The 24,683-nt window shown below is 41.9% G+C and overlaps 1 protein-coding gene across 3 annotated transcripts; it reads right to left on the bottom strand.

The window, feature by feature from the left end:
- Positions 1–171: 171 nt before the first annotated feature.
- Positions 172–20,705, bottom strand: LOC135205108 (dehydrogenase/reductase SDR family member 11-like). 3 transcript variants are annotated; one of them, XM_064235446.1, is made up of 8 exons: positions 20,642–20,705; positions 18,951–19,056; positions 5,232–5,386; positions 4,177–4,351; positions 3,600–3,729; positions 1,954–2,083; positions 1,082–1,234; positions 172–465 (listed from the first exon to the last, which is right to left on the bottom strand). In XM_064235446.1, the coding sequence occupies exons 1-8, from the start codon at positions 20,666–20,668 to the stop codon at positions 424–426; spliced, it is 918 nt and encodes a 305-aa protein (XP_064091516.1). In that variant the 5' UTR covers positions 20,669–20,705; the 3' UTR covers positions 172–423. The 3 variants fall into 3 exon arrangements, with proteins under 3 accessions (XP_064091516.1, XP_064091518.1, XP_064091517.1); XM_064235448.1 differs by lacking the exon at positions 20,642–20,705 and having other exon boundaries at positions 18,951–19,066; XM_064235447.1 differs by lacking the exons at positions 18,951–19,056; positions 20,642–20,705 and adding an exon at positions 9,356–9,447.
- Between the last annotated feature and the right edge of the window lie 3,978 nt (positions 20,706–24,683).

The following is a 24,683-nucleotide window of genomic DNA, read 5'->3' as shown; positions in this document are numbered from 1 at the left end:
TGGAATGGTGACATCAAAGCGTATGATTGACAAAACAGAAATTCTTTGAAAAAGTAGAATTGTTTTAAAATTCCAAAGAAGTTGAATCCGCAGCTCCTCGGAAAAGACTGATTCGTTTAGGTTTTCAAAGAGAATATTTGCTATGTTCCTCAAGGTTAATCAATGGTTGGGTTTATAAAACAACTAGTGTTTTATTGCCTTATTTCCTGTATACAGACACTTTTAATTTAGGTATTCAGAAATTATAATTATATAATCACATAAAAAAAAACAAGTGCTGTAGTTCCAGACCCTCAGAAATACTCTTTGCATCGCTTCATCAGAAGTAGACACTGTTTCACCTCATCAGAAGTTTGCTGTGTTCTCAGGCTCCCCAGACATCACTATTGCTTGAGGTTTTCTCAGAGTGAACGTTTTTCCTTTCTACACCGATTCGCCGTTAGGTTTGATAATCAGGTCGTGAATCTGAGGACAGAAAATGAGAGTAAGAAATAAGTGTTCTGCTCAGAGACCTCTACAACATTGTCAAAACGAAGCATACTTGAATGGGTGAACTGGGAATGAATCACCTGTTTCAGAAGGTTTTCCACAACATTAATTATTGTGTCTCACACACTCACACACACAGGGGATCCTCAACATTACACTAAACCCTCAAACATACATTGGTCCCCTTCACTTATATCTTTCACTTGCTGTCCAAATTCTGTCTAATATCCTGGATAGTAAGCTTCTGCTATTCCAAAGTCTCTTGCCACCCATTTATCCAGCACTCCTTAGGTTTCCCTCTCCTACAGCCTCCAAATACTTCTGAATTATTTACCGTAATTTTAGCTGCGTCTGAATATCTCCATTTTCTATTCAAATCAGTCTTTCTTGTACCTGATATACGTTGCTAACAATTCATCTCAGCATCCTAAGGATTTTTAGGATTGTTAATTATGTATACAACAGCCCCACTTCATTTCCATAAAGGAGGTTTGGCTCAACAATCCCTTGGTACTTGATATATATCTTACTAATGTTGGTATCACTCCACCCATGCACACGCACACGCAAACAAGCAAGCAGACAGACTTACCTGGACATGTGGCGGAGCTGCCAAAATATGGCAGACGGATGCTGCCACGTCATCTGCTGTTAATGCTGGGAATTTTGTTTTCATCTGGTTAGCCACCTCTTCTCCCATCATTCTTCCTAAAAATTCCGTTTCGACGTAGCCGGGGCTTATGGACTGAAATAGACAGAAATGGGGGAGTGTGAATGAAATTCAGTGTATGTCGTTCTTATTCAATTCATATTGTAGGAAAAAATATGAATGAAAACTTGGCAATTTCACAATTAATCTGCTTGACTGTCATCTTGGGTACCTGGTTTTTATGTAGCACTGAGAGTCTTTATTAATAAATACATTAATTTTGGCTTTAAAAATAAAAACAAATGTAAAAACAGTTGAAGTAACATCTGTGTCAACAGAAGCTTGTTTCTATTGACAGAAACTGGAGCTTGCAGTAGCTAACGATTTATTAATGCTCATATTTCTGATCAAGAGTAAAATAGAACACTTTTGCAATGTTAACGGTTGTCAAGTTGTTCACACTGAAGGTTGGTTGTGCTAGATGACTTGCATACAAAAGTCAAGAGAGAGGGAAAAAATCAGTCTTTTCTTTACTAAAGGTGCGTCCACACGGTCGGACAATGTTCGACGGACAAACATTGTTACCATATCATAGGCGAAGCAGGATGACGTCATAAGTGTTGAAACGATGGAAGTAGATCTGGCAACAAACATTGGTACCAGATGAGGTTGAATACTAGTGTTTTTACTCTGCTCAAAAGGCAAAGACTTGTAGACAATTGTTAATTGGTAACAATTTTTGTCCGTCGAACATTGTTCGACCGTGTGGACGCACCTTAACACAATTGGTGTACCAATTTGGTTTATTTACTTACCGATATGCGAATATTAGACTTCATGTCTCTCAGCTCCTGCCTCAGACCATCAGTTAAAGCTTTAACTGCATGTTTAGTACAGCTGTAGAAATAGCCTCCTGTGATGATCCCTACGCCATGACCAAGTATACTGAAAGATGAAGGTCCTATTACCTTTTGAGTCCCCCACATTTGTTACTTTAGGTAGTATTAACCGTTAACCAGGTAGCTCATCTTCAGATAGTTTTGCCACCCTAAGTATTGAATGATTTTAAGAGTATAAAATGTCTCGAAAAGTTTCACTAAACCTGAGTTTTTCCTTGACATTCTGATGACAGAATCTTACAGATTCCAGGCAGTTCCCAGTTTACGACAGTTCCGGCTTAGGACGTTCCAAGATTACAATGCTTTTCAAATGTATTCATCAGAAATTATTTCCTGGTTTACAACACATGCTCTGGGGTTGCGATGCTTATGACGCCGATCCGATGGAAGAAATAGGACTCTTAAAAAAGGGAAAAGTAATCAATATTTGAAGGGTTTTTTTTATGAAAAATGCAATAACAATGCAGCTTACATAGTTATCAGAACACCCAAAGTATTAAAAATAGTTTTCTACAGATTTGTGATAATTTTCGACGATGTTCCGGCTTACAACGCGGCACAAGAACAGAATTCTAAGCATACAGGACAAACTCTTTTAATAATCATAACCCACAACCCCCTGTGGATGCAATCTTACCCAGTTGCAACCCCAAAATCTTGAGTCATTTATAACTCTAACATTCTGACAATAAAACCTTAGAAATTATTTATTTTGATTTTATTTTCAGTAAGTTGAAACTATCGAAATTCCCGTGGCCTAGTCATTATCCTATCCTTTTTGGTATTGAAGGGGCTTGATAGCTTTTGTTTTCTGCAACTTGATTTTCATCAGCACCCTTTTGGTCTCTTCCCATGTAGCTGGCCAACTTCCTTAATTAACTGTTTTTGTCAGCGTATCACATCTTATTTTTGAAATATCCATTGGACTAGCCCCGTGAGAGACTATACTCTGTTTTTTCCATCTGTCCATCCGCCTATGGTGGTCGCGCATGGTAACACTGTGTGTAAGTTTTAGGTAAATAAAAAGATATCTGGGTGTACATTTGCAACTGAAAAGTGTTTTAATAATTTACTGTATGTGAATTACACCGTTAGTATTCGAAAAAGGATATTATTTAAAGCCCAGGACGCAGTGTTACCATGCACAAACACCACAGGCGGATGGACAGATGGAAAAGAACAGAGTATAGGTATATGGTCTACCGGTCTTGTTACAGTACCTTTTAATAATAATAGTAAAGGCTCCCCCGCAGGATGCTATAATATAATTTTTGAGCTCTGTTTTTAACTTTGGCCATAAATATTTTTAACAGTACTGTGGCTTTGACTCTCAATAATAATAATAATAATAAATAAACTTACCATGAAGACCTTAAGTGTAAACTAAGAAAAGACTAACAAATTTGATCTTGAGATCTATAGATACAAAGTAGGTAAATATGTTAACAGCAAAAAGAGACAGGCACTGTACGTGTATAAGCAAAATCTTGATAAAATGAAGAGGGAATTATCCAAATATCGATTTAAAAGTTAAAAACCAGCAGTATTTGACAATGACTCGCCTGCTCAAGTGGATGATGTGTCCGTCATTGACTCCTCTCTCTTGCATAGACTTGACGCTCTCCTTGGTACAGTGGCACAGAGCGACGATGTTGACGTTCAGCATTTCTCTCCATCTCTCCGGTGTCCCCTCTGTCCCGTTGGTAAGAGAAAGGGCATCATTGAGAAGAAAGCTGAATTTGAAGAGGTTTCACTTTCATAGTGAAAGTGTCACTGCATGCCTGTTGCGAAGCGAATCGCGAGAATTTTGAGCATTACTAGACGTACACAACAGTAGGATTGTGGTGGAATATTACTTACTCCTTATTTATATCATTTCCAATGATTCGTTCTCATCGTAGCGATGAATGAGATTGCATCATTATCAACTGCAGTTTAAATATGGTCTTGTACAACACATAGTACTCCAAATTCCCTTAGTATTTACGTAGGAGACCATCATTGTAGGACATGGGAGCATTGTTGACAATTATTCGTTCTCATCATAGCGATGAATGAGATTGCATCATTATCAACCGCAGTTTAAATATGGTCCTACGCTTAACAACACATAACACTCCAAAATCCCCATGTATTTACCTAGGAGACCATCATTGTAGGACATGGCAGCGTTGTTGATGCAGACGTCCACTCCATTGTACCTTTTCTTGATTTCCTTGAAGAGGTTCTCGATATCGGCGTCCTGGTTCAGGTCACACTTCACGCCTACGAGAGTCCCTGCCTTGCCTTCGAGTTCCAGTTCCCTGGAAAGAGACTGGAAGAAGGTTTGTCAGTTAGCTTGATACCGTGTTTGTTTTATTTTATCTTATTTACTGGTTTTTCCTCCATCCATATAGATACACACCTTCCTGGTGGTAGAAGTTCACTCTCGAAATGGTTTGGAAGTCACGTGAAGCCGTTGGTCCCGTTGCTGAATAACCATTGGTTCCATGCGACGTAAAAACACCATACAAACAAACAAACATATAGATACACACCTTCCTACGTCATATACTTTTGGTAGCGTTTGACGGCGATTCAAACCGTCATCGGGAGATGTCGGGTTAAGCCGTCGTTTGCAGTCCAATAGAGAACTTTCATTGTGACTCTGGCGCCTCTTGTCTAGCCATTAATTTTGTGATTGATTTTTAATCGTTTCAGAAGTAATATCTCGTCTTTCTGCAGCATTTTCCTTGACCTTTTACTTCTTCCTAATGAACGCCTCAATATTCTTTGGAAGCTTGAATTGCAAGTCAGTAGGCCCTTTTGTGAGCTTGTTCCATATGGGTAGACTCCTTCACAGATTACAGTAGGAGATAGGAGAAGTGACTAGCAAATGTCTTACTTTATACTGAATCGTTTTGTTACAAAGAGTAGTTGGTCAGGACAATAACAGGTCATTCATTTCAATGTCCCTGCAGTACTAGAGTAGATTCACATCAACCGTGCATCTGACGTCTAGACCAGACCCTTACGACGCTTCTGATTAGAGATGGAACATACATACATCCTATGTGAACCCTCTCTCGAGACTGAGAGTTTCCAGCCCTGTGACTGGCTTATCAACAGCCAATCAGCAGCGTCGTAAGGGACTGGACTAGACATCAGTTGCGCGGTTGATGTGAATCTACGAGAGTGGTTCACTTTTTCCTCACCTCAATCCTTTCAACGGCTCTCGCAGCCCCGACCACCACCATACCAGCTTCCACCAGGCGCCTGCAGATGGCTGCACCTATGCCAGCACTTGCCCCGGTCACAAGAGCCACGCGGCCTCTCCAGCGGTCCATGATTGTCGGTTGCAGAGGTAAAGCTGGAATTAGGGAATTGTGCTTCTGTAATGCTGAAGTTTTCACCTTTGAATTAAGTCTTTCAATGTTATTTACTCTATAGAACACAATATAGAATTTAGGCCAATGGCTGGGGGCCTGTGCTTATAATGATGGAGTTTTCACCTTTGAATTAAGTTATTAAATGTTATTTACTTTGTAAAACAAAATACAGAATTTAACCCAAAGACCAATGGCTGGGGACCTATGCTTATACTGATGGAGTTTTCATCTTTGAACTGGTCAGTCTTTTAATGTTGTATTTACTCTATAGAACAAAATACAGAATTTAGGCCAAAGGCCACAGGCTGGGGACTTATGCTTATAATGGAGTTTTCACCTTTGAATTATGTCGTTAAATGTTATTTTCTCTATAGAACAAAATATAGATTTTAGGCCAAAAGCCAACGGCTGAGGACCTATGTTTGTAATGATGGAGTTTTCACCTTTGAATTAAGTCTTTAAATGTTCTTTACTCTATAGAATAAAATACAGAATTTAGGCCAAAGACCAATGGCTGGGGACCTATGCTCATAATGATGGAGTTTTCACTTTTGAATTAAGTCGTTAAATGTTATTTACTCTGTAGAACAACATACAGAATTTAACACAAAGACCAATGGCTGGGGACCTATGCTTATAATGATGGAGTTTTCATCTTTGAATGGGTCAGTCTTTTAATGTTAGTATTTACTCTATAAAACAAAATACAGAATTTAGGCCAAAGGCCAATCGCTGGGGACCTATGGGGTCACTCAGCACTGGAACGGAAATGGACAGTCAAAAAGGTTTGATAGGTGTAACAGGAGGAAAACCTCACAGTTGCACTGTGAATCAATTGTTACAAAGGGACTATGAACGAAGGTAGAGTAAAAGGAATGACAGGGGCTACAGCTAGGGGCCTAAGGGAGGCACGCCGCAAAGAATCTTAAATAATACCCACAGTGCACTGCATGAGGTGCACTGAAGGCACTGAACCCATACGGGGCTAGTTACTCTATAGAACTTTCCACAGTGTTGTCATGATTGGCTCCAATGAAATGGGGCCTCCAGGCTAAGTTGTTGGTTAAGAATTTTACAGTGTCTTTCAATATTATCTCTGAAAGTGATGGATAGTCATGTTTTAAAGCTATTTTGTTTGTTTGTCTATATTAACTCTCTTTTCCTTTAAATTTTTGGATAAGATGTCTCCGAACAGAATGAAATTTTTTTTTATCTTTTATTACAAAAATACAATTACATAGGTTATTGTCGATATCTAGGTAAAATTAGCTAAATGGATTCTCAACTTGTGGAAGTGAAGACTGGAAAAACTTTTATAATATTTGTGACTCGAATGATCAAAGTCTGAGTCTTGGAAATATAATTGTGATCAAACTTAGTAGGTCTTTATGGGAATCCACTGAACGGGGAGATGAACACACGATAGCCACTTCAGATGTCTCTATATCTCTATGTCACGTACATACTTTAAACCCTTTTCACTCTCAATTTCCATGTCAACCCTGAATGACCTCGTAGGTCCCATAGCTTTTCCCTTTGGCCTTTGTGTTATAATAGCTCCCAGCCTTAAAATTCCCCGAGAGAAATAGAGCTTAAAGTTTGTGTCAGTAATTTTGTATGTGACTACAGATTAATTTTTTTTCTCTCAACAGGAAAATTATATTCTAATGTTTAAAATATCTGTTATTATTTTCAAAAATTTTGCAGACACCGAGTATGATTCAAGTCACATACTCTTGCTGAATCTATTATTTTGCCCGCTTGCAGAAAGATGCTGAAGACTATTTTAGGAGATGATCCAGAGAAACAATTAAGTAAAATTCCACTATCAAATGATACTTTTCATAGGCGTATTCATTCTGGAAATCTCCACCGATATTGAGGAAAATGTTTGTCAGAATAAACTTCAGGATGCATACTTTGCTCTATAAATTGAGGAATCAACAGACAAAACTTTGTGAAAACATAGAATCACAACACACTCGCTTGCTATTGCACACGGAAGTGAGATGGTTGTCGAGTTGAAAGGTACTCTGTCGTGTGCTTGAACTTCGCGAAGGACTATTGGCAGTTTAAAAAAAAAAAAAAAAAAAAAAAAAAAAAAAAAGTAAGTTTTGTGGACTTTTGGAATGTGAGTTTTGGACATCAAAATTAGAATATCTGACTGAAATGTTTCAACACTTGAATAATCTGAAAAATGTCTATGCAAAGTGGAAATGAAAATCTTCTCTCATCTACCGACAGAATCAAAGCATTCCAGAAAAAAAATAGTAATTTGGAAAAGAAAAGCAAGTTCAGGCTGTTTGGAAAATGTTAATCTGAATTACTACTCTCCCTCAATAAACACCGAGCAGTATGACTGGATTCGCAACACTTTCATTGATATTCCTACCAAGGACGTTGGCTTTTCGTAACAGAAGAGGAAGATCTGGCCACTATATCCACTGATCGGGCATAAAGAGGTGCCCATCGATCAGTTTTGGATTTCAGTTAAAGAAGAGTATTCTTCAATAGCTAACAAGGCATTAACGGTTTTATTGCAGTTTTCCACATCTTATCTTTGTGAAAAAGGATTTCCTTTACTAACTAATATTAAATGTAAAAGTAGATCAAATATCAAATCTATTGATGAAGAGTTGAGAGTTTACCACATATAAGGCCTAACATTCACAAAATTGCTAATTCTCATCAAGCACAGGTTTCTCATTAGGATACTTAAATGCAAAATGTGATATGTAGAAAATAAATCGTTATTTTAGAATGCATATCTATTATTTTCTTAGCACTGCTACTATATCACAAATTATGATAATAATAATAATTATTATTATTTTTTTATTTATTTATTTTCTTTGGGGGGTAGGGGGGTTTGGTTCTATCACAGTCCTCCAATTCGACTGGGTGGTATTATAGTGTGGGGTTCCGGGTTGCATCCTGCCTCCTTAGGAGTCCATCACTTTTCTTACTATGTGCGCCGTTTCTAGGATCACACTCTTCTGCATGAGTCCTGGAGCTACTTCAGCCTCTAGTTTTTCCAGATTCCTTTTCAAGGATCTTGGGATCGTGCCTCCTAGTGTTCCTATGATTATGGGTACAGTTTCCACTGGCATATCCCATATCCTTCTTATTTCTATTTTCAGGTCTTGATACTAATCCATTTTTTCCCTCGCTTTCTCTTCAACTCTGGTGTCCCATGGTATTGCGACATCAATGAGTGATACTTTCTTCTTGATTTTGTCAATCAACGTCACGTCTGGTCTATTTGCACGTATCACCCTATCTGTTCTGATACCACAGCCCCGGAGGATTTTTGCCTGATCGTTTTCTATCACTCTTTCAGGTCTGTGCTCGTACCACTTATTATTATTATTATTATTATTATTATTATTATTATTATTATTATTATTATTATTATTATTATACAGACTATGAGCCCCAACTGCTATAGACCTGAGGTCACAAGCAGGGAAAGCAGGAAATAAGTGAAGAAAAGACAAATAAAAATATGCAGCCTATAAAAAAACATATTTTAAAATATGCTTGAACGCTATGCACGAAAATAGTAAAATATCGTCTCAGGAAGAAAGCACTACCGTACCAGCAATCTAACGTTTCTGAAACTTCACAATAAATTCAAATTTCATAAGTATTTTGTCCATATTAAAATTAAAGGTGCGTCCCAAAGTTTCTGTTAATTCATAAATGCGCCCTGAGGTCATCAAAGGTTGAGAAACACTGATCTGATCACTCGAACCGGACACAGGGTAAAAACAAAAAGAAAAGGACAGAGACCACTTCTCGATTCTGGAACTTTCTGGTTCCTCCTTCCCTGAACTGCGTCGTCGTCCTTCAGGGGAAACGTCTATCTCCCTTAATCTGCTGACCAGTGCACCAGAACTGATTACTGAATTCGGTAAAACTGCTTGTTAAGGCTATATATATATACTCACAGTTGCGCCCGAGCTGGAGAGTGAACCGAAGTCCTACCTGAATGTAAGCAAAAAGGGAAGTGAGGTACCCATGCCTCGACTTCTTATCTCGCCTCGATACCCAGGAGATAAAGTGGCAGTATCCTGGGTACAGATCATCAGATCTCGAGATAATGGAGGGTAGGGATGCCCTAGCTGGCCTAAGGGGGAGGGGGGAGGGGTGTTGGCAGGGTACCAACTGTGGACTTCCTGTCGAGTGAGGTAAATTACGTCGCAGCTTTATATGTTTAATATTGAGTTCATTTGTATAAATAACACGTTGAAAAATGTAAGAAATGAACTCTAAAGCAAGCCTAGGAGGCAATCATTGGTCCCCTGGGCCCTCGGCTGCAATCCTTTTCGTTCCCTTTACTGTACCTCCGTTCCATATTCCCTTTCTTCCATCTAACTATCCACCTCTCTCTTAACGGTTAGTTCAGAGCGCAACTGCTTTGAGGTTTTCCTCCTGTTACACCGTACAAACCGTTTTACTCTCAATATCTGATTCGTTGCTGGATGACATCATAGGTCCCAGCGCTTGGCCTTTGGCTTACATTTGATGTTCTGTTCTATATATGTGACAAACAAACAAACCATTGTAAATCTCCAGTCATTCAGTCATTGAACTGTCCCTCTTATAACTCTAAAACTCTTATAACCCTTTGAAACACCGTACAGGTAAGGAGAAGGCAAATAGGATAGACTCCAGCAATAGCCCAACATTCATCTTTAGTTGAAATAAATCTAAATAAAACAATTCACATTATATCGTTTGCCACAACCCCTGATTTTATAGAGGAGCTAACTGTCAGTTTATATAGCAGTGTGACTTCATATTGACTTGGTTGATGTTCCTTGAGTTCAGTAGTTCCTAAAGTTTCAAGAATATATATTTATTTCTTCAGCTATATCATATATATTACAAAAGGATTTGGCTGTTCTAGCTCATAAAAATGGAATCTCAAGTATTGTCCCACACTTCTCTTGAGCTATGAATTCTTGCTGCAGTTTGTGACGTCTAAACTGACAGTACAAAAAGTGTGGTTATCACAATAGCCACTCTGCACTTGTGTTTATCGTGCTAATCGTATGATGAGCTGGCAACAGTAGCGGCAGACTTCACAGCCCCCAACACAAAAGGCCCGCTGAGTTTATGGCAGTACTTGAGATCAGTCAGAATTTTCCTTTGCCTAAGGTACGAGCAGTATCTACGGAGTTGTCAAGATAAGGTTATCTTGATGCTCTGTAGTTCTCTGAGAGGGATGTCGACATGCAGACCACCATTGTCTCTTTCTTTACACCACATATTATTATTGTTTTTCAGAAGATGAACCCTATTGATATGGATTAAGCCCACAGGGGCCATGACTGAAAGGAAGTCAAGCTTCCACATATGTTTGTTTGTTTGTTTGTTTGTATGGTGTTTTGTTCATGAAACTTACCCGGCAGATATATATATAGCTGTATTTCTCCGAAGTCCGACAGAAATTTCAAAACTCCCGGCACACGCAGTGGTCGGCCAGGTGGTTAGTACCCATTCCCGCCGCTGGGAGGCGGGAGTCAGGAACCATTCCCATTTTCTATCCAGATTCTGTCGCCGGTGCTGATAACAACTGTTTTCAGTACCTCCGTTTTGGATTTTCGAAACTTTGTTACTTAAGTATTCCGTTTGTCTTTTAGTTATTGAACGTGGATCGTGACTTGGCATACGCTGATAGTGGATTGAATTTTGAATTTGGTTTGGTTTTTTCTTTAACTAAGATGTCTGGGACTAGTTCAACTAGCACCAGAGTGTGTTGTATGGAAGGTTGTAAGGTGAGGCTACCGAAAGGTTCGGTAGACCCACACACAGTATGCACGAATTGTAGAGACCATGTGTGTGTAATAGATGACCATTGTAAGGAGTGTGAATGTCTGTCTGATTCAGGTTGGAAGGCTTATGAATCCTATGTGCGAAAATTGGAGCGCGATAGGATAAGGAGGTCTTCCTCCAGGAGTGCATCAGTCAGTAGAAGTAAGGGTAGTAAGGTTTCTCCTACTATTCTTTCAGTAGTTTGTGCAACACCTAAATCTGTTGTGCCTTCGGGCCCTGAAAAATCTGTGGAGGTCAATGCCCTATCTACGATTCTAGAGTCATTACGAAATCTAGAATCTAAAGTGCTCGCTTTGGAGGGTAAAAGCAGTGTTAATGAAGTGAAGTGCAGTGAAAGTGCCCCCAGTGTTGTGGAGGGGGCGTCAGATCGGCCCCTATAATGCCTCTAGGCCTGGACGTCTGTCGAACTCCCAGGACCAGGGAGAAGGACATGTCGAAAGCCGAAGGAGGGTTACGGGGAACTCCCACCGATCTGGCGTCCCTTCGGCAGATCCTGTCGACGATCTCCAGGCTGCCAAAGAGCGCGCTCGTGCGCGTATCCTCCGCGAGTGCTTTTCGTCTTCGGAGGCGTCCTCCCCGCAAAGGGGTTGGAGCTTTGAGGGACACTCGCGTCCTCTGAAAAGAACTAAGACGGATGTCGCACAGGCGGCCGTCGTCAGTAGTTTCTCAGAGGAGGACGCAGAACGTCCTTTCGCTCCTTCTGCTTTGCGGTCTGCGCCTTTTTATGTGGACTACTCTCCACCGCAAAAGAGAGCAAAGACGCAAGTTGTCGCACAGGCGGCCAGCGTTTTTGGTCTCAGGGAGGAGGACGCTTCACGTCCTTTCTCTTCTGCTGCTTTGCGGTCTTCGCCAGAGAGTTTTGCGGCAAAAGAGAACCAGGACATCACCCGACGATGATGCCTTTGAGCGCCCCAGTCGCTCCAAGAAGAGAACTGAGTCGGTCCGTGTGAGAAGGAATAGGGCTTCCCCTCACCCTTCGCCTTCTCACAGGATCAGCTTTTCACCTGAAAAGGAATCGTCTCCAACTAAAAGAGTCATCCGTTCGATGCAACAACAACTGGCTTCGTTGCTGGCCGAGAGAGAGGTAGAACCACGTCGTAGAAGAAAAGATGATAGATTGCCGATCAAAAGATCTAAGCGGTCTCCCGCTTCTTCGGATCGCTCTTCTCTTTCACCAGTGGCTACGCCCTCTAGATTTCGTGCAATCCACTTGCAGCTGGGTAGAGAGCGCGAGCAACTTCCATCGAAAGATTCGTACATCGAGAGGAAGAAAACTCGCCCTACTTTTCGAAGCGTTCCCCTCTCTTCTCATAGGGGTTCGCTTTATTCGAAGATTGACGTTCTCTCTGCTGTGAAGCAAGGCGGTTTGCAAGCTGAGAATCAGGACATGGACGCTAAGCTGGACGCTTATATGGACGCTAAGCGTGGCGCTCAGCGGAGTGCTAAGCGTGATGCTCCGTCGGACGTCAAGCGTGACGCTCGGCTGGACGCTAGGCATGACGCTCGGCTGGACGTCAAGCGTGACGCTCGGCTGGACGCCAGGTGTGGCGCTCGCATGGACGCCGAGTGTGACAAGTTTACGAACACCTGTACAGAGGTTATAAATGACATTTTGTTAGACACTCATCAGGCCTCACAACGTGATATTTGTCCGCTCGCCTACACTCTAACATTTGTAGACACTCCCATCGAGAGATTGTTCAGGAAACTAACACTTCTATTCCTGAACCTATAGATACTAATATACAGAACGCACCTAGTACGTCACAGCAGCGCTCTTCATCAAAGATTGGACCGAAAGGGCTTCTACCACCTTCTTCGGGAGACCCCTCTGCCGCTCCTACAGAAGAAGGAGAATTGAGTAATATTTCAGAAGAAACAGACGAGGATCAACCTTCTACGTCAGTTTCTTCTGATTATCAAGTATTAGTTCGCTTGTTTCGGGCTTCTTTTGGAGATGAATTCCAGCCCACAGCTCCTCACTCTCCTCCTTCTCAGTTTTCATTGTCGAAAACTAGCAAGACTCCTGGTTTTGTTAAGATGACGAAGTCTCTTTCAACTAAAAGAGCTTTCAAAAAGGTTCAAGATTGGATGGAGTCGAGGAAAGCACAGGGAAAGTCTTCTTTTGCCCAGCCTCCTTCAAGACTATGCGGCAAGGCAGGCATTTGGTACGAGACAGGTGAAGATGTCGGTTTAAGAGCTCCCGCATCTGCGCAAGGTGATTTTGCCAGTCTAGTCGACGCACCAAGGAGGTCTCTCCTTTCGTCAGCGAAAGTAGCGTGGACTCCTGCTGAAATGGACCACCATCTTAAAGGCCTTTTTCGGACAATAGAAGTGTTCAATTTCTTGGACTGGTGCTTGGGACTGCTAGACACAAAGGCTTGTAGTCAAGATTCAATTAGCCTGGGGGAGCTATCCAGCGTTCTTGCGTGTAGGGATAAGGCCGTCAGGGATGGTTCAGAGGAATTAGCTTCGCATTTTTGTGCAGGGCTCTTAAAAAAGAGAGCTCTCTACTGCAAATTCACTGCAAAGTCAGTATCTCCAGCACATAGGGCAGATTTGCTTTTCGCCCCTCTCTCGAACCATCTCTTTCCCCAGGCTATGATTAAAGATGTAGCTGGCAGTCTTCAAGAAAAAGCTACTCAGGACCTCTTAGCGCAATCTTCTAGATGTCCTGTAGTTCCTTCAACTTCTGCAAGAACACAGTTTTCCAAGAAAATAAAGCCCTTTCGAGGTGGGGCTTCCTCGAGACCACCTCCTCGAGGAAGAGGCCTTGCTAGAGGTAGAGCCCCGTCTAAACCCAAAGGGAAGAAATGAGAATGTAGTCCTTCAGGCACCAGTAGGAGCCAGGCTTCAGTTATTTGCAAAAGCCTGGAGAAAGATAGAGGCGGACACCTGGTCGCTCAATGTCATCGAGCGAGGATACAAAATACCATTCCTGAAGTTGCCTCCGCTGTGCACGACGCCCAGAGATCTTTCACCTTCGTACCAGCTGGAAAAACAACAGATCTTGTTCGATCTGCTCAAACAAATGCTCGAGAAGAATGCAATAGAACAGGTAGACGACCTTCAATCCCCGGGTTTCTACAACAGGTTATTCCTGGTACCGAAACAGTCGGGAGTTTGGAGGCCAGTTTTAGATGTGAGCAGTCTAAATCTTTTTATAGAGAGACAGAGGTTCAAGATGGAGACACCTCAGTCAGTGCTTGGGGCCTTAAGACAAGGTGATGGAGGTGTCATTAGACCTGCAAGACGCATATTTCCACGTCCCGATTCATCACCAATCGAGGAAGTATCTGCGTTTTGTCATGAAGGAAGAGTTTTCCAATTCAGAGCTCTTTGCTTCGGATGATGTACGGACCAATGATCTTCACAGTTTAATGAAGAAATGTGGCGAGGTAGGCTTCATCTTGCAAACGTCAGGATCTCTCTATATCTAGACGACTGGCTCATTCGAGCATCATCGAAAGAAAAGTGTCTGAAGGACCCCTTCAATCAACCTTACCTCTCTAGCGAAGTCCCTGGTACTTCTGGTGAATTTTGCGAAAAAGTCACAAACCCCTGATCCCCACACAGTCCATCGTGTATCTGGGGATTCAGATGGATTCAGTGGCTTTTTCGAGCTTTTTCCGTCCCAGGGACGTCAACAAACAACGGATTAGACAAAATATCAGTCTTCTTTAAGGAAAGAATCATGCTCGGTGAGGGAATGGATGAGTCTGCTGGGGACCATTTCCTCGCTGGAGAAGTTTGTTTCCTTGATAAGACTACATCTCAGACCTCTCCAGTTTTTCCTGAAAGAGAATTGGAAGGACAAAGAAAATTTAGATGCAATTTTAAGAATTCCGAGAGAAGTAAAGGATCACCTAAAGTGGTGGCTCGATCCTTTAAAACTATCGGAAGGAGTATCCCTCAAACTTCAGAGCCCCGACCTAGTGTTGTTCTCCGACGCATCCAACACGGGGTGGGGGAGCTTACACTGGGGGGGAAGAAGTGTCAGGCACCTGGAGAGGGGGAACAGGTGTACTGGCACATAAAATCTCAAAGAACTAGCGGCCATATACTTGGCTCTACAATTGTTCGAAGACAAAGTCTCACACAAGATAGTTCAGATAAATTTGGACAACACCACAGCTCTGGCATACATAAAAAAACAAGGAGGGACTCACTCTCGGTCATTGTTCAACCTAGCGAGAGAGATCTTGTTGTGGGCGAAAACGCAAAATGTAACAATTCTGACGATGAGATTCGTTGCAGGGTGGTGGAGAACGTCCCGTGCGGATCTCCTCAGTCGGCAAGGTCAATTGCTGCCGACCGAGTGGATTCTACATCAGGAAGTGTGCCAAGAGCTGTGGAAGTTTGTGGGGACGTCCTTTAGTAGACGTCTTTGCGACATCAAGGACAAAGAGGCTTCCGCTGTACTGCTCCCCGGTGCTCGATCCGGGAGCAATAGCAATAGATGCCCTTCTCTGGGATTGGACAGGGATGGATCTGTACGCCTTTTCCCCGTTCAAGATCCTGGAGAAGTGATGAGAAAAATTTACGAACTTCAGAAAGGGACGGGAACGACGTTTAAATCGCCCCTTACTGGCCGACAAAGAATGGTTCACAGAGGTCATGTCCTTCGTATTAGATTCTTCCCCGAGGACACTGCCTTCGAGGACAGATCTACTCAAACAGCCCCACTTCGAGAGGTACCACAAAAACCTCCCCCGCTCTGAGTCTATGACTGCATTCAGACTATCAAAAAGTTGGCCAGAGCGAGAGGTTTTTTCAAGACCTGTGGCAAGAGCTATTGCCAATGCAAGAAGGGCTTCCACTCTTGCAGTGTAACCAATCAAAGTGGGGCTACGTTTAGGAGTTGGTGCAGAAGGAAGGGCATTTCCTCTACCACGACCTCTGTGAGCCAAATAGTGGACTTTTTATTTTACCTAAAGAACGACTTGAAGCTTGCGGTCTCGACAATCAAAGGCTACAGAAGTGTGCTATCTGTAGTCTTTAGACATAGAGGAATTGATTTGGCAAATGACAAAGACATTCACGATCTATTAAGGTCTTTCGAAACTACAAAGATTCCTCAACCTAAATTACCGTCTTGGAATTTGGACGTAGTCCTTAAATTCCTAATGTCCAGTCGGTTTGAACCGCTTCAAAATGCATCGTTAGGAGATCTTACTAAGAAAACTGTTTTCCTAACCGCTCTGGCGACGGCGAAGAGGGTTAGCGAAATTCAAGCTTTTAGCAAGCATATTGGATTTAAGGGGCATAATGCAGTCTGCTCATTAAGCCCGACGTTTCTAGCTAAAAATGAGAATCCTTCCAACCCTTGGCCCAGAAGTTTTGAGATTAAGGGTATGGGGGAAATCATTGAACGAGAACCAGAGAGAGTCCTGTGTCCTGCCAGGGCTCTAAAGATTTATTTGCGGAAAACGAAGGAATGTCGAGGTCCTTCTAACAACTTATGGTGTTCGGTCAAGAGACCAGAGTTACCTATGTCGAAGAATGCTCTGGCATTCTTCTTGAGGGACACCATTAGACAGGCGCATTCATCTTGCGAAGACAGTGATATTAAGCTGTTGAAAGTGAATGCCCACGAAGTGAGGGCTATATCTACCTCGGTAGCCTTCCAAAAGAATATGGCACTCAATGACATTCTGAGTGCCACTTTTTGGCGCAGCAACTCGGTGTTCGCTTCACACTACCTGCGGGATGTGAAGACGACATACGAGAACTGTTATGCGCTTGGACCATACGTCGCCGCAGACACTTTGTTGGGGGCAGGAAGTAGCACTTATCCTACCCTGTAGAAAATGGGTAGGTGAGTTTTTTAAAGGTTTATTTTGATTTATGGTTGTAAGGTCGCCCGCCTGAGCCGGACTTCCTTTCCTTTAGCCTAATTAATGTGGGAATTAAATTTGTTAGGCTGGTCAGGTGGTGGTTTTTGCTTCGTTGCCTTCATAGTATGGTCAAAATGGTCTAGTCACATTGTGGTCCCGTTGACAGATCATCTAGAACTCACCAGCTATATAGGTCACTACCTTGCTGGAGACTCTAGTAAAGCAATAGCAGACTTGGGTGACAGTAATCACGAAGTCAACTATGCTAACAGGTAAGGAACCAAGATGTCTATCATCTGCATGTAATGTGTTTCCAAAATCCTTTTCTGTCTCTCCCTACCTCCAAAGGTGGGATTCAGCTATATATATATCTGCCGGGTAAGTTTCATGAACAAAATGATATTGTTAAGATACAATAAAGTTTGTTCATACTTACCTGGCAGATATACATATAATCAAAGTACCCACCCACCTCCCCTCAGGTGACAGTGGGAATAGAAAATCTGGATAGAAAATGGGAATGGTTCCTGACTCCCGCCTCCCAGCGGCGGGAATGGGTACTAACCACCTGGCCGACCACTGCGTGTGCCGGGAGTTTTGAAATTTCTGTCGGACTTTGGAGAAATACAGCTATATATATATCTGCCAGGTAAGTATGAACAAACTTTATTGTATCTTAACAATATCATTTTTACATTGCATGGAACCAGTGATTATTCTGTAACGGGACCAACGGCTTTACATGACTTCCGAACCACGTCGAGAGTGAACTTTTATCACCAGAAATACATATCTCTCACTCCTCAATGGAATGGCCGAGAATCGAACCCGCGGCCACCGAGGTGGGACGCCAACACCATACCAACGACGCCACTGAGGCGCTGCTTCCACATATGGTGTTAGTTTGAAAGACGTAACAATAAGTAGTGGGAAATACAAAACGAAAAAGAGATCAGTTAACAAATAAATAAAAATGTAAGTGAATATTAAGGCCTCTTCACTTGCAGTGCAACGACTCACTTTACTTTTCCCTTGGATAAGAACAAAAAGACGACTATGCCTGTATGTACTCACTGGGACTCCATTTTTTTATTGTTAGTGACTCCTCTAACTCCGCTGGCTTTTTCCAGCCTCATTGTGATCTGTTTCTACTCAAATCAGACTCCTGGAACCCATTATAAGTTTCTGTGATATAAGTTTCCTTCAATTTTACGTTTAAAAAGCAGGGCCACTAATTATTAGGGCTTGGGTGAGGACAGAAATCACTGTTTATATTTTCAATGGTACAGTGGACACCCCAAGCCTATTCGCAGTTCATGATTCGCGAACTTCCCCAATCCGCGGATTTCTGTGTGGAGCGTATATCCACTTTATCTGCGGAAAATTCGCCTATTCGCGGAATTTTTCAGAGAAATTTATTTTCATATTTTGATGATTAAATTTATTATGATAAAACTATCAAAATAGGCAGTTGTAAGCATTTTAGAGGGGTGTCAAGTATTCGCGGATTTTAGCTGCTCCACCCCAAAACAGGAAGTTACAGAAGGAAAGAATAAAGTGCAAATCAAGAAGACAAGAAATAAGGTTAAGAAAATTAGACAAAGTGAGAGTCATGTCAGCCTCTTCAACAAACAACATTTGCACACCAAGTTTGAACTTGTTAAAAGTTCCAGTGATTCAAGTATAAGATTAGGAAAACCATTAGTACACAATTTGGTCACAACAGGAATCAAGTTCCCAAGAAAACTGTGGCGTTGAACTTCACAGAAAAGGCAACACTTGGAATCAACTCTAAAGTGGATGATATATTCTTGAGATCTGAATGCAGAGGGCAATCAGAACTATAAAACCAACATTATCTTCTTACCTTGCACTGTTTGACTCCTCCAACCTGTGTTCTTGTACCCTGCAAGTAGTGATGAGACACCAAGCAGCTGCAACTCACATTTATGCAAAAATTTTAACCCTGACTCCTTTTTTATCGATGAGTTTTATCACATAGATAAAAAATAGATAAAAAATTACTACACATTTTATAATGTGAAAAGGCTAAAAGGGCCTCTGTGGCAAAGCAAGATTCTTGTAGACGGAACAGTATCTGAGGACAGGATGCTACTGCTGTTGGTATATTATATATATTACTATATATATATATAATAATATAATATATTATATATAATATATATATTATATATATAATATATATATATATATATATATATGACCTGATCTCGGTCATTTGTGGGTTCGGGATATGAAGGAAAAACAGGAGAGAGATAAGTTCACGTGCATGCAATAGAGGTCATGCAAAAATAATAATCGATGAAACGTTTAACACAGGTGTATTCTTCATAGCTACACAGGTGGCCTTTAACTGTAATTATTACGTTAACTATACCAGTGCACAACCGGACGGCAGGTTAGACTGTTATTGACACTCATGGTGATATACGTCTTTGTGTGGCGGCCGACGGCGACGGGAATGCGGGCACTGGGCACTCGTGTCTCGACCCAGTCTGTCTGTACTGTATGCGACCCGCTGACGAACTAATCTGACCGGTAGTCCGGCCTGTTTCAAATGCCCCTTTTCAGATGGCATCGTTATGCAAGAAGCTGATTGGTTATTCTGGCTCCTTAGACACAAGGGCCAATCACGAAGGGATATAGAGATACGTGGCACTCTTTTGAACTGCCCAAGCCACGCTAACTTGTAACGTCTTTGGCGGCTGACTTGTTTTGTTACACATACACACAGTATCACTTATAACGGTTTCACAGGACTTCAGAATATCACGGAGAAGGCATATTCAAAACCGTATTGAATCAGCTCATCACTCCCTCCCCAGTTCTTGCGTCCCGCAAGACATACACTGATCTTATGATTTGCGCATTGTTGTTCTTCTTTGAGTGCCACACCGCCTTTGAGTGCCAAGGTAAGGCCATTTGGCGTGTTACAAACACAAGTTACAACAAAAGAATCTCACGCCTCACAATGTGTCATACAGAAAAACAAATTTAGGTTCACATTCAATAATGTCAATTAAAAATGGATAGTCACAGCTCCAGCTAAAAAAAGTTAAATTCATAAATAAGAATTCACATAGCATGACTCAAAAATGAAACGTTACTCATAAGAAATTTGGTAAAAGTATAAGAAAACTTACTGAATTCCTTCTGCAACACAGTAAAAACAAGAAAATATAAAATCAAATTTCAAAGATTGCACACCAAAAAATAACTTTTTTTTTTCAAAATATTCTCACGTTTCCACATCATCGATGGAAGATCACAAATTTCTGACAAAGTATAAACAGCATTGACAACGATATGAAATTTTGGACACAATATAATTCACATCAATAGAAATGAACAAAAATTAGATGCATTGCAATAACGTGTTTAATATGACTTGACATGCAATAAAAAATAATATAATTATGAATACATAAACTCACTCATTATATGCTTGGAACTGCAACAAAATGTTTAGAAAATTAGACATAAATTTCTCAGCAATAACTGACATGAAACAAAAGTGCATAAGCATGTTTTTGTTACTCTTTGTTCACTTCGTGACGGACACATTTACTCATGACTCGCGCTGGTATGCCACGTAAGGAACCTACACGCACTTACAAATTATGTGGATGATTTGCTTTATCGAAGAGGGAGGAAGGGCGGCACATCAAGTTACTCTTTTTTTTCTTTCTTTTATGAAGAATTTATCTCGTGCATGTTCAGAAAACTGTGACTTATCAGTCAACTCCCTCTCACAGTCAGCACATGTATACTCCCAGGGCACTCACTCATCACATGTACACTTCCATGGCACTCGCTCAGCAATTTCACACAACAGCTGACTCACTTGCCTCTGTTTTCTGTGCAACTCACCCACAGGTGTAACTGAAACTTTTAAATGTATGCGTCGCAGTTCCTCTCTCTCTCTCTCTCTCTGGCTCGTGCCTTACAGTACTCTTGGGAAGAGCGTCTGCTACTCTTTTTGCTCTTTTTTTATGATTTGATCAATCCCCACAATGCCAAACTCTTACAGTTGCTCGATTCTACGATCTTGTTGAGAAGTTAACATTCTGAAGGCATCTCTAGATCAGGGATAAAAAATACATTTTGTTCTCATTCATCATCTAATTTAAAAATGTTTCTCTTTCCCAACGAAAATCAGACTACTCTTTCAACACACATATCAGTCTCGTTACTTTACTCAAACAAACTCTAATGAATTTACGTTAATAATTCTGTCTTTAAATCTTAATTACAATTCTTCGATGGGGACAAATGGAATGTATTGTCGCTCGTGATACTTTAACTATAATCAGAACACGGCCTAAGAGAACCATCCTTTTTTTTCTCTCTTATTTTTTAATACACTTTTTTTTTTAATGTAACTTTCCACAAATTCCCTATCTGCATTTCCCTAACACAACATGCTATTGATTACGCTACTAAAGGCTACACAACTCGTTCATTGTGCAGTCGATCTAATACTAATATTACTATCAGTGACAACTTTTAGCAATCACGTCGGCTCTAGGCGGGGCAGGGTCTCCCACCTCCGGGGGTGTGAAGGGTATCCTCTCATCACATCCTCATAGTGTCCCAAGACACTATCCTGAACTGTCCCTCTCTGCCATACGGTTGAGATGTTCCCGTTTTCTATGCAACTTGCTCACAGGTCAGCAACTCTATTAGTGCCAGCAGCGGTGCCGGCGATCCGCTACTGATGCTATTAGTTTGCTTGTATCTTCTTCACATCGAGCCTGGATTCTCTCACTTGTTGCTGGCTGTCATCTGACGTCTATCAGCTATTCCTTATTCTAACATCGCTTGATCCTATCCATACCTTAGACAGGTATCGTGACTTCCTTCACGGGTCGAGGTTGGTAAGGGAACTTCTGCACTATTCACCTTTTTAATACCATCCCTCCACTCTTCGATAGGTCGCGATCAGAAGTAGGAGTGGACTTCCCCCTTCCCACGGGGTCACGGGGGAGAGGCTCTGGTCGACCTCTCTTTGTCCCAGCATTCTTGACTCGTGGGTGGACAGGTTCGTCTTCTACTTCTCAGGGTGGGAACTGGCATCCCTTCCCTCACAACAAGACAACAAGGCGTCCCTTGTTCCCGGGCACTGCATAACAGCCCCACACGGCACTGGGGGTAACCCGGGGTACCTTCCCAGCATTACCTCCATGCCATCTCCTGCTACTGCCAACTTCCGTCCTTCCTGGTGAGGTTGGACTGCTCGCCATCTCTCCATTCAAAACACGTTCGTTACTCCTCTACTTGGTCTGCTACACGAGTCGGTTACTCGGGTGGTCACGAAGGGTCACGAAGGTTGTTTGGGTGCCACCACCGTCGTTTGAATTTGGCGCTGCAACCGTCGAATTTGAATTCTCCCACACTACTCTTTGTCTGTTCATCTGTCTCGTACGGATTTTTCCAATATTTTGTGAATACTTCCGCCGATTGGGGTTATTCTCTCGCCCGTTCGTCATCGAATTCGGTCGTGAAACTGTCTATAACAGCGATATTTTTATTAACGATTTTTTTTTCTAAATCGTAGGGTGTGTGATTGTACACTGTCTTTCTGGTTAGCACTGTGCATTTCGAAATCATACATATGGTGTGATTGTACACTGTCTTTCTGGTTAGCACTGTGCATTTTGAAATCATACATATGGTGTGATTGTACACTGTCTTTCTGGTTAGCACTGTGCATTTGGAAATCATATGGTGTCATTGTACACTGTCTTTCTGGTTAGCAATGTGCATTTCGAAATCGTAGGGCCACTCGATTCATTATTCCCCTTCTTAGCACGGTTCGCCACTTTTCTGCCGATTGCTTTAGCCATAACTGTTTTTATCCAGTTCGTTCGTTTCACCATTTCCTTCGTCATCACAGTTCGTTGAACTTTCTCTCGTTTCCATGCTTATTTCACTTCCTATCACTGTTTGTCGCCAAAATGATGTAGCACTAACGTTTGTTTGACGCCACAAGACCTCAAAAGACCTCATAAGACCTTATAAGACCTCACAGGACCTCATAGCACCCCACAAGACTCGCAAGACCCCACAGTACCACACAATACCTTACAGGACCTTAAAGGACCCCACAGGACCTTGAAGGACCCCACGACTGACACCAAAATTATATGACCTGATCTCGGTCATTTGTGGGTTCGGGATATGAAGGAAAAAACAGGAGAGAGATAAGTTCACGTGCATGCAATAGAGGTCATGCAAAAATAATAATCGATGAAACGTTTAACACAGGTGTATTCTTCTTAGCTACACAGGTGGCCTTTAACTGTAATTATTACGTTAACTATACCAGTGCACAACCGGACGGCAGGTTAGACTGTTATTGACACTCATGGTGATATACGTCTTTGTGTGGCGGCCGACGGCGACGGGAATGCGGGCACTGGGCACTCGTGTCTCGACCCAGTCTGTCTGTACTGTATGCGACCCGCTGACGAACTAATCTGACCGGTAGTCCGGCCTGTTTCAAATGCCCCTTTTCAGATGGCATCGTTATGCAAGAAGCTGATTGGTTATTCTGGCTCCTTAGACACAAGGGCCAATCACGAAGGGATATAGAGATACGTGGCACTCTTTTGAACTGCCCAAGCCACGCTAACTTGTAACGTCTTTGGCGGCTGACTTGTTTTGTTACACATACACACAGTATCACTTATAACAGTTTCACGGGACTTCAGAATATCACGGAGAAGGCATATTCAAAACCGTATTGAATCAGCTCATATATATATATATATTCACAGATATTGCTCGCCTCGTCTTCACAGTAGCCTTGATTTTATTTAGTTCTAAAAGAGCAGCAATGTTTTCCCTAAAATCAGCTGATTTTAGGCAGGAAACACAAACTCAGGCCAGACCAGGCATGTCCGGCACCAGCCATTAGTTGCAGGAAGGGGGAATAAAGACTCCTGTCAGCCTTAGGGACATATCCCAAAAGGAAATGTGTAGCTAGCTAGGTACTTTTTAGGCCTACTCTTAAGATCTTTTATCCTGTGAACTTCTCGCTGGCGATATGCTCTGTTTTCCCAGGATAACCGGCACAAAGGGGGAAGAAGCTGACCCCAACACCCAAGCTTTGCATGGTCACACTTGTATTCGTCCTCAGTCCGCTCCCATCCGTGACTTAGGACAGATGTCCCAGCCAGCCTCCAAATAAGGCCTACCAAAGGGGGATAACTGGCACCCCAGACCTCGGACAAAGCCGACGCCACATTCTACAAAGGTCCACTTACCTAAGGCATCTAGGTACGTCTTGAGAAACAGTCATATTGTCAGTACTTTCCCTCAGAGTCAAGTAACTACTCCACCTTTTCAAATTCAAACTCCTAATTCTCAAATGAACAGCCCTTTGTTCCTTTCCTTGCCTCGTGGCCGCATGCCACCTTTTGTGATCGTCCCAGACAAAGTCTTTATTGAATATCTCATTTAACACTAGAGTTCCTCCCCCAGTGTGTTAGATAGAACCAAATAACTGTAACTTGTGCAAGAAATCTTTATTTTATGCTGTGTCTAATCTGGAATTTTTCCAGAATTGGCTGAGACC

This window comes from Macrobrachium nipponense, chromosome 48 (assembly GCF_015104395.2).
Source record: "Macrobrachium nipponense isolate FS-2020 chromosome 48, ASM1510439v2, whole genome shotgun sequence".
Classification (NCBI taxonomy): Eukaryota; Metazoa; Arthropoda; class Malacostraca; order Decapoda; family Palaemonidae; genus Macrobrachium; species Macrobrachium nipponense.
The sequence above is the reverse complement of the archived record's forward strand: the minus strand, read 5'-3'. Positions and strand labels throughout refer to the sequence as shown.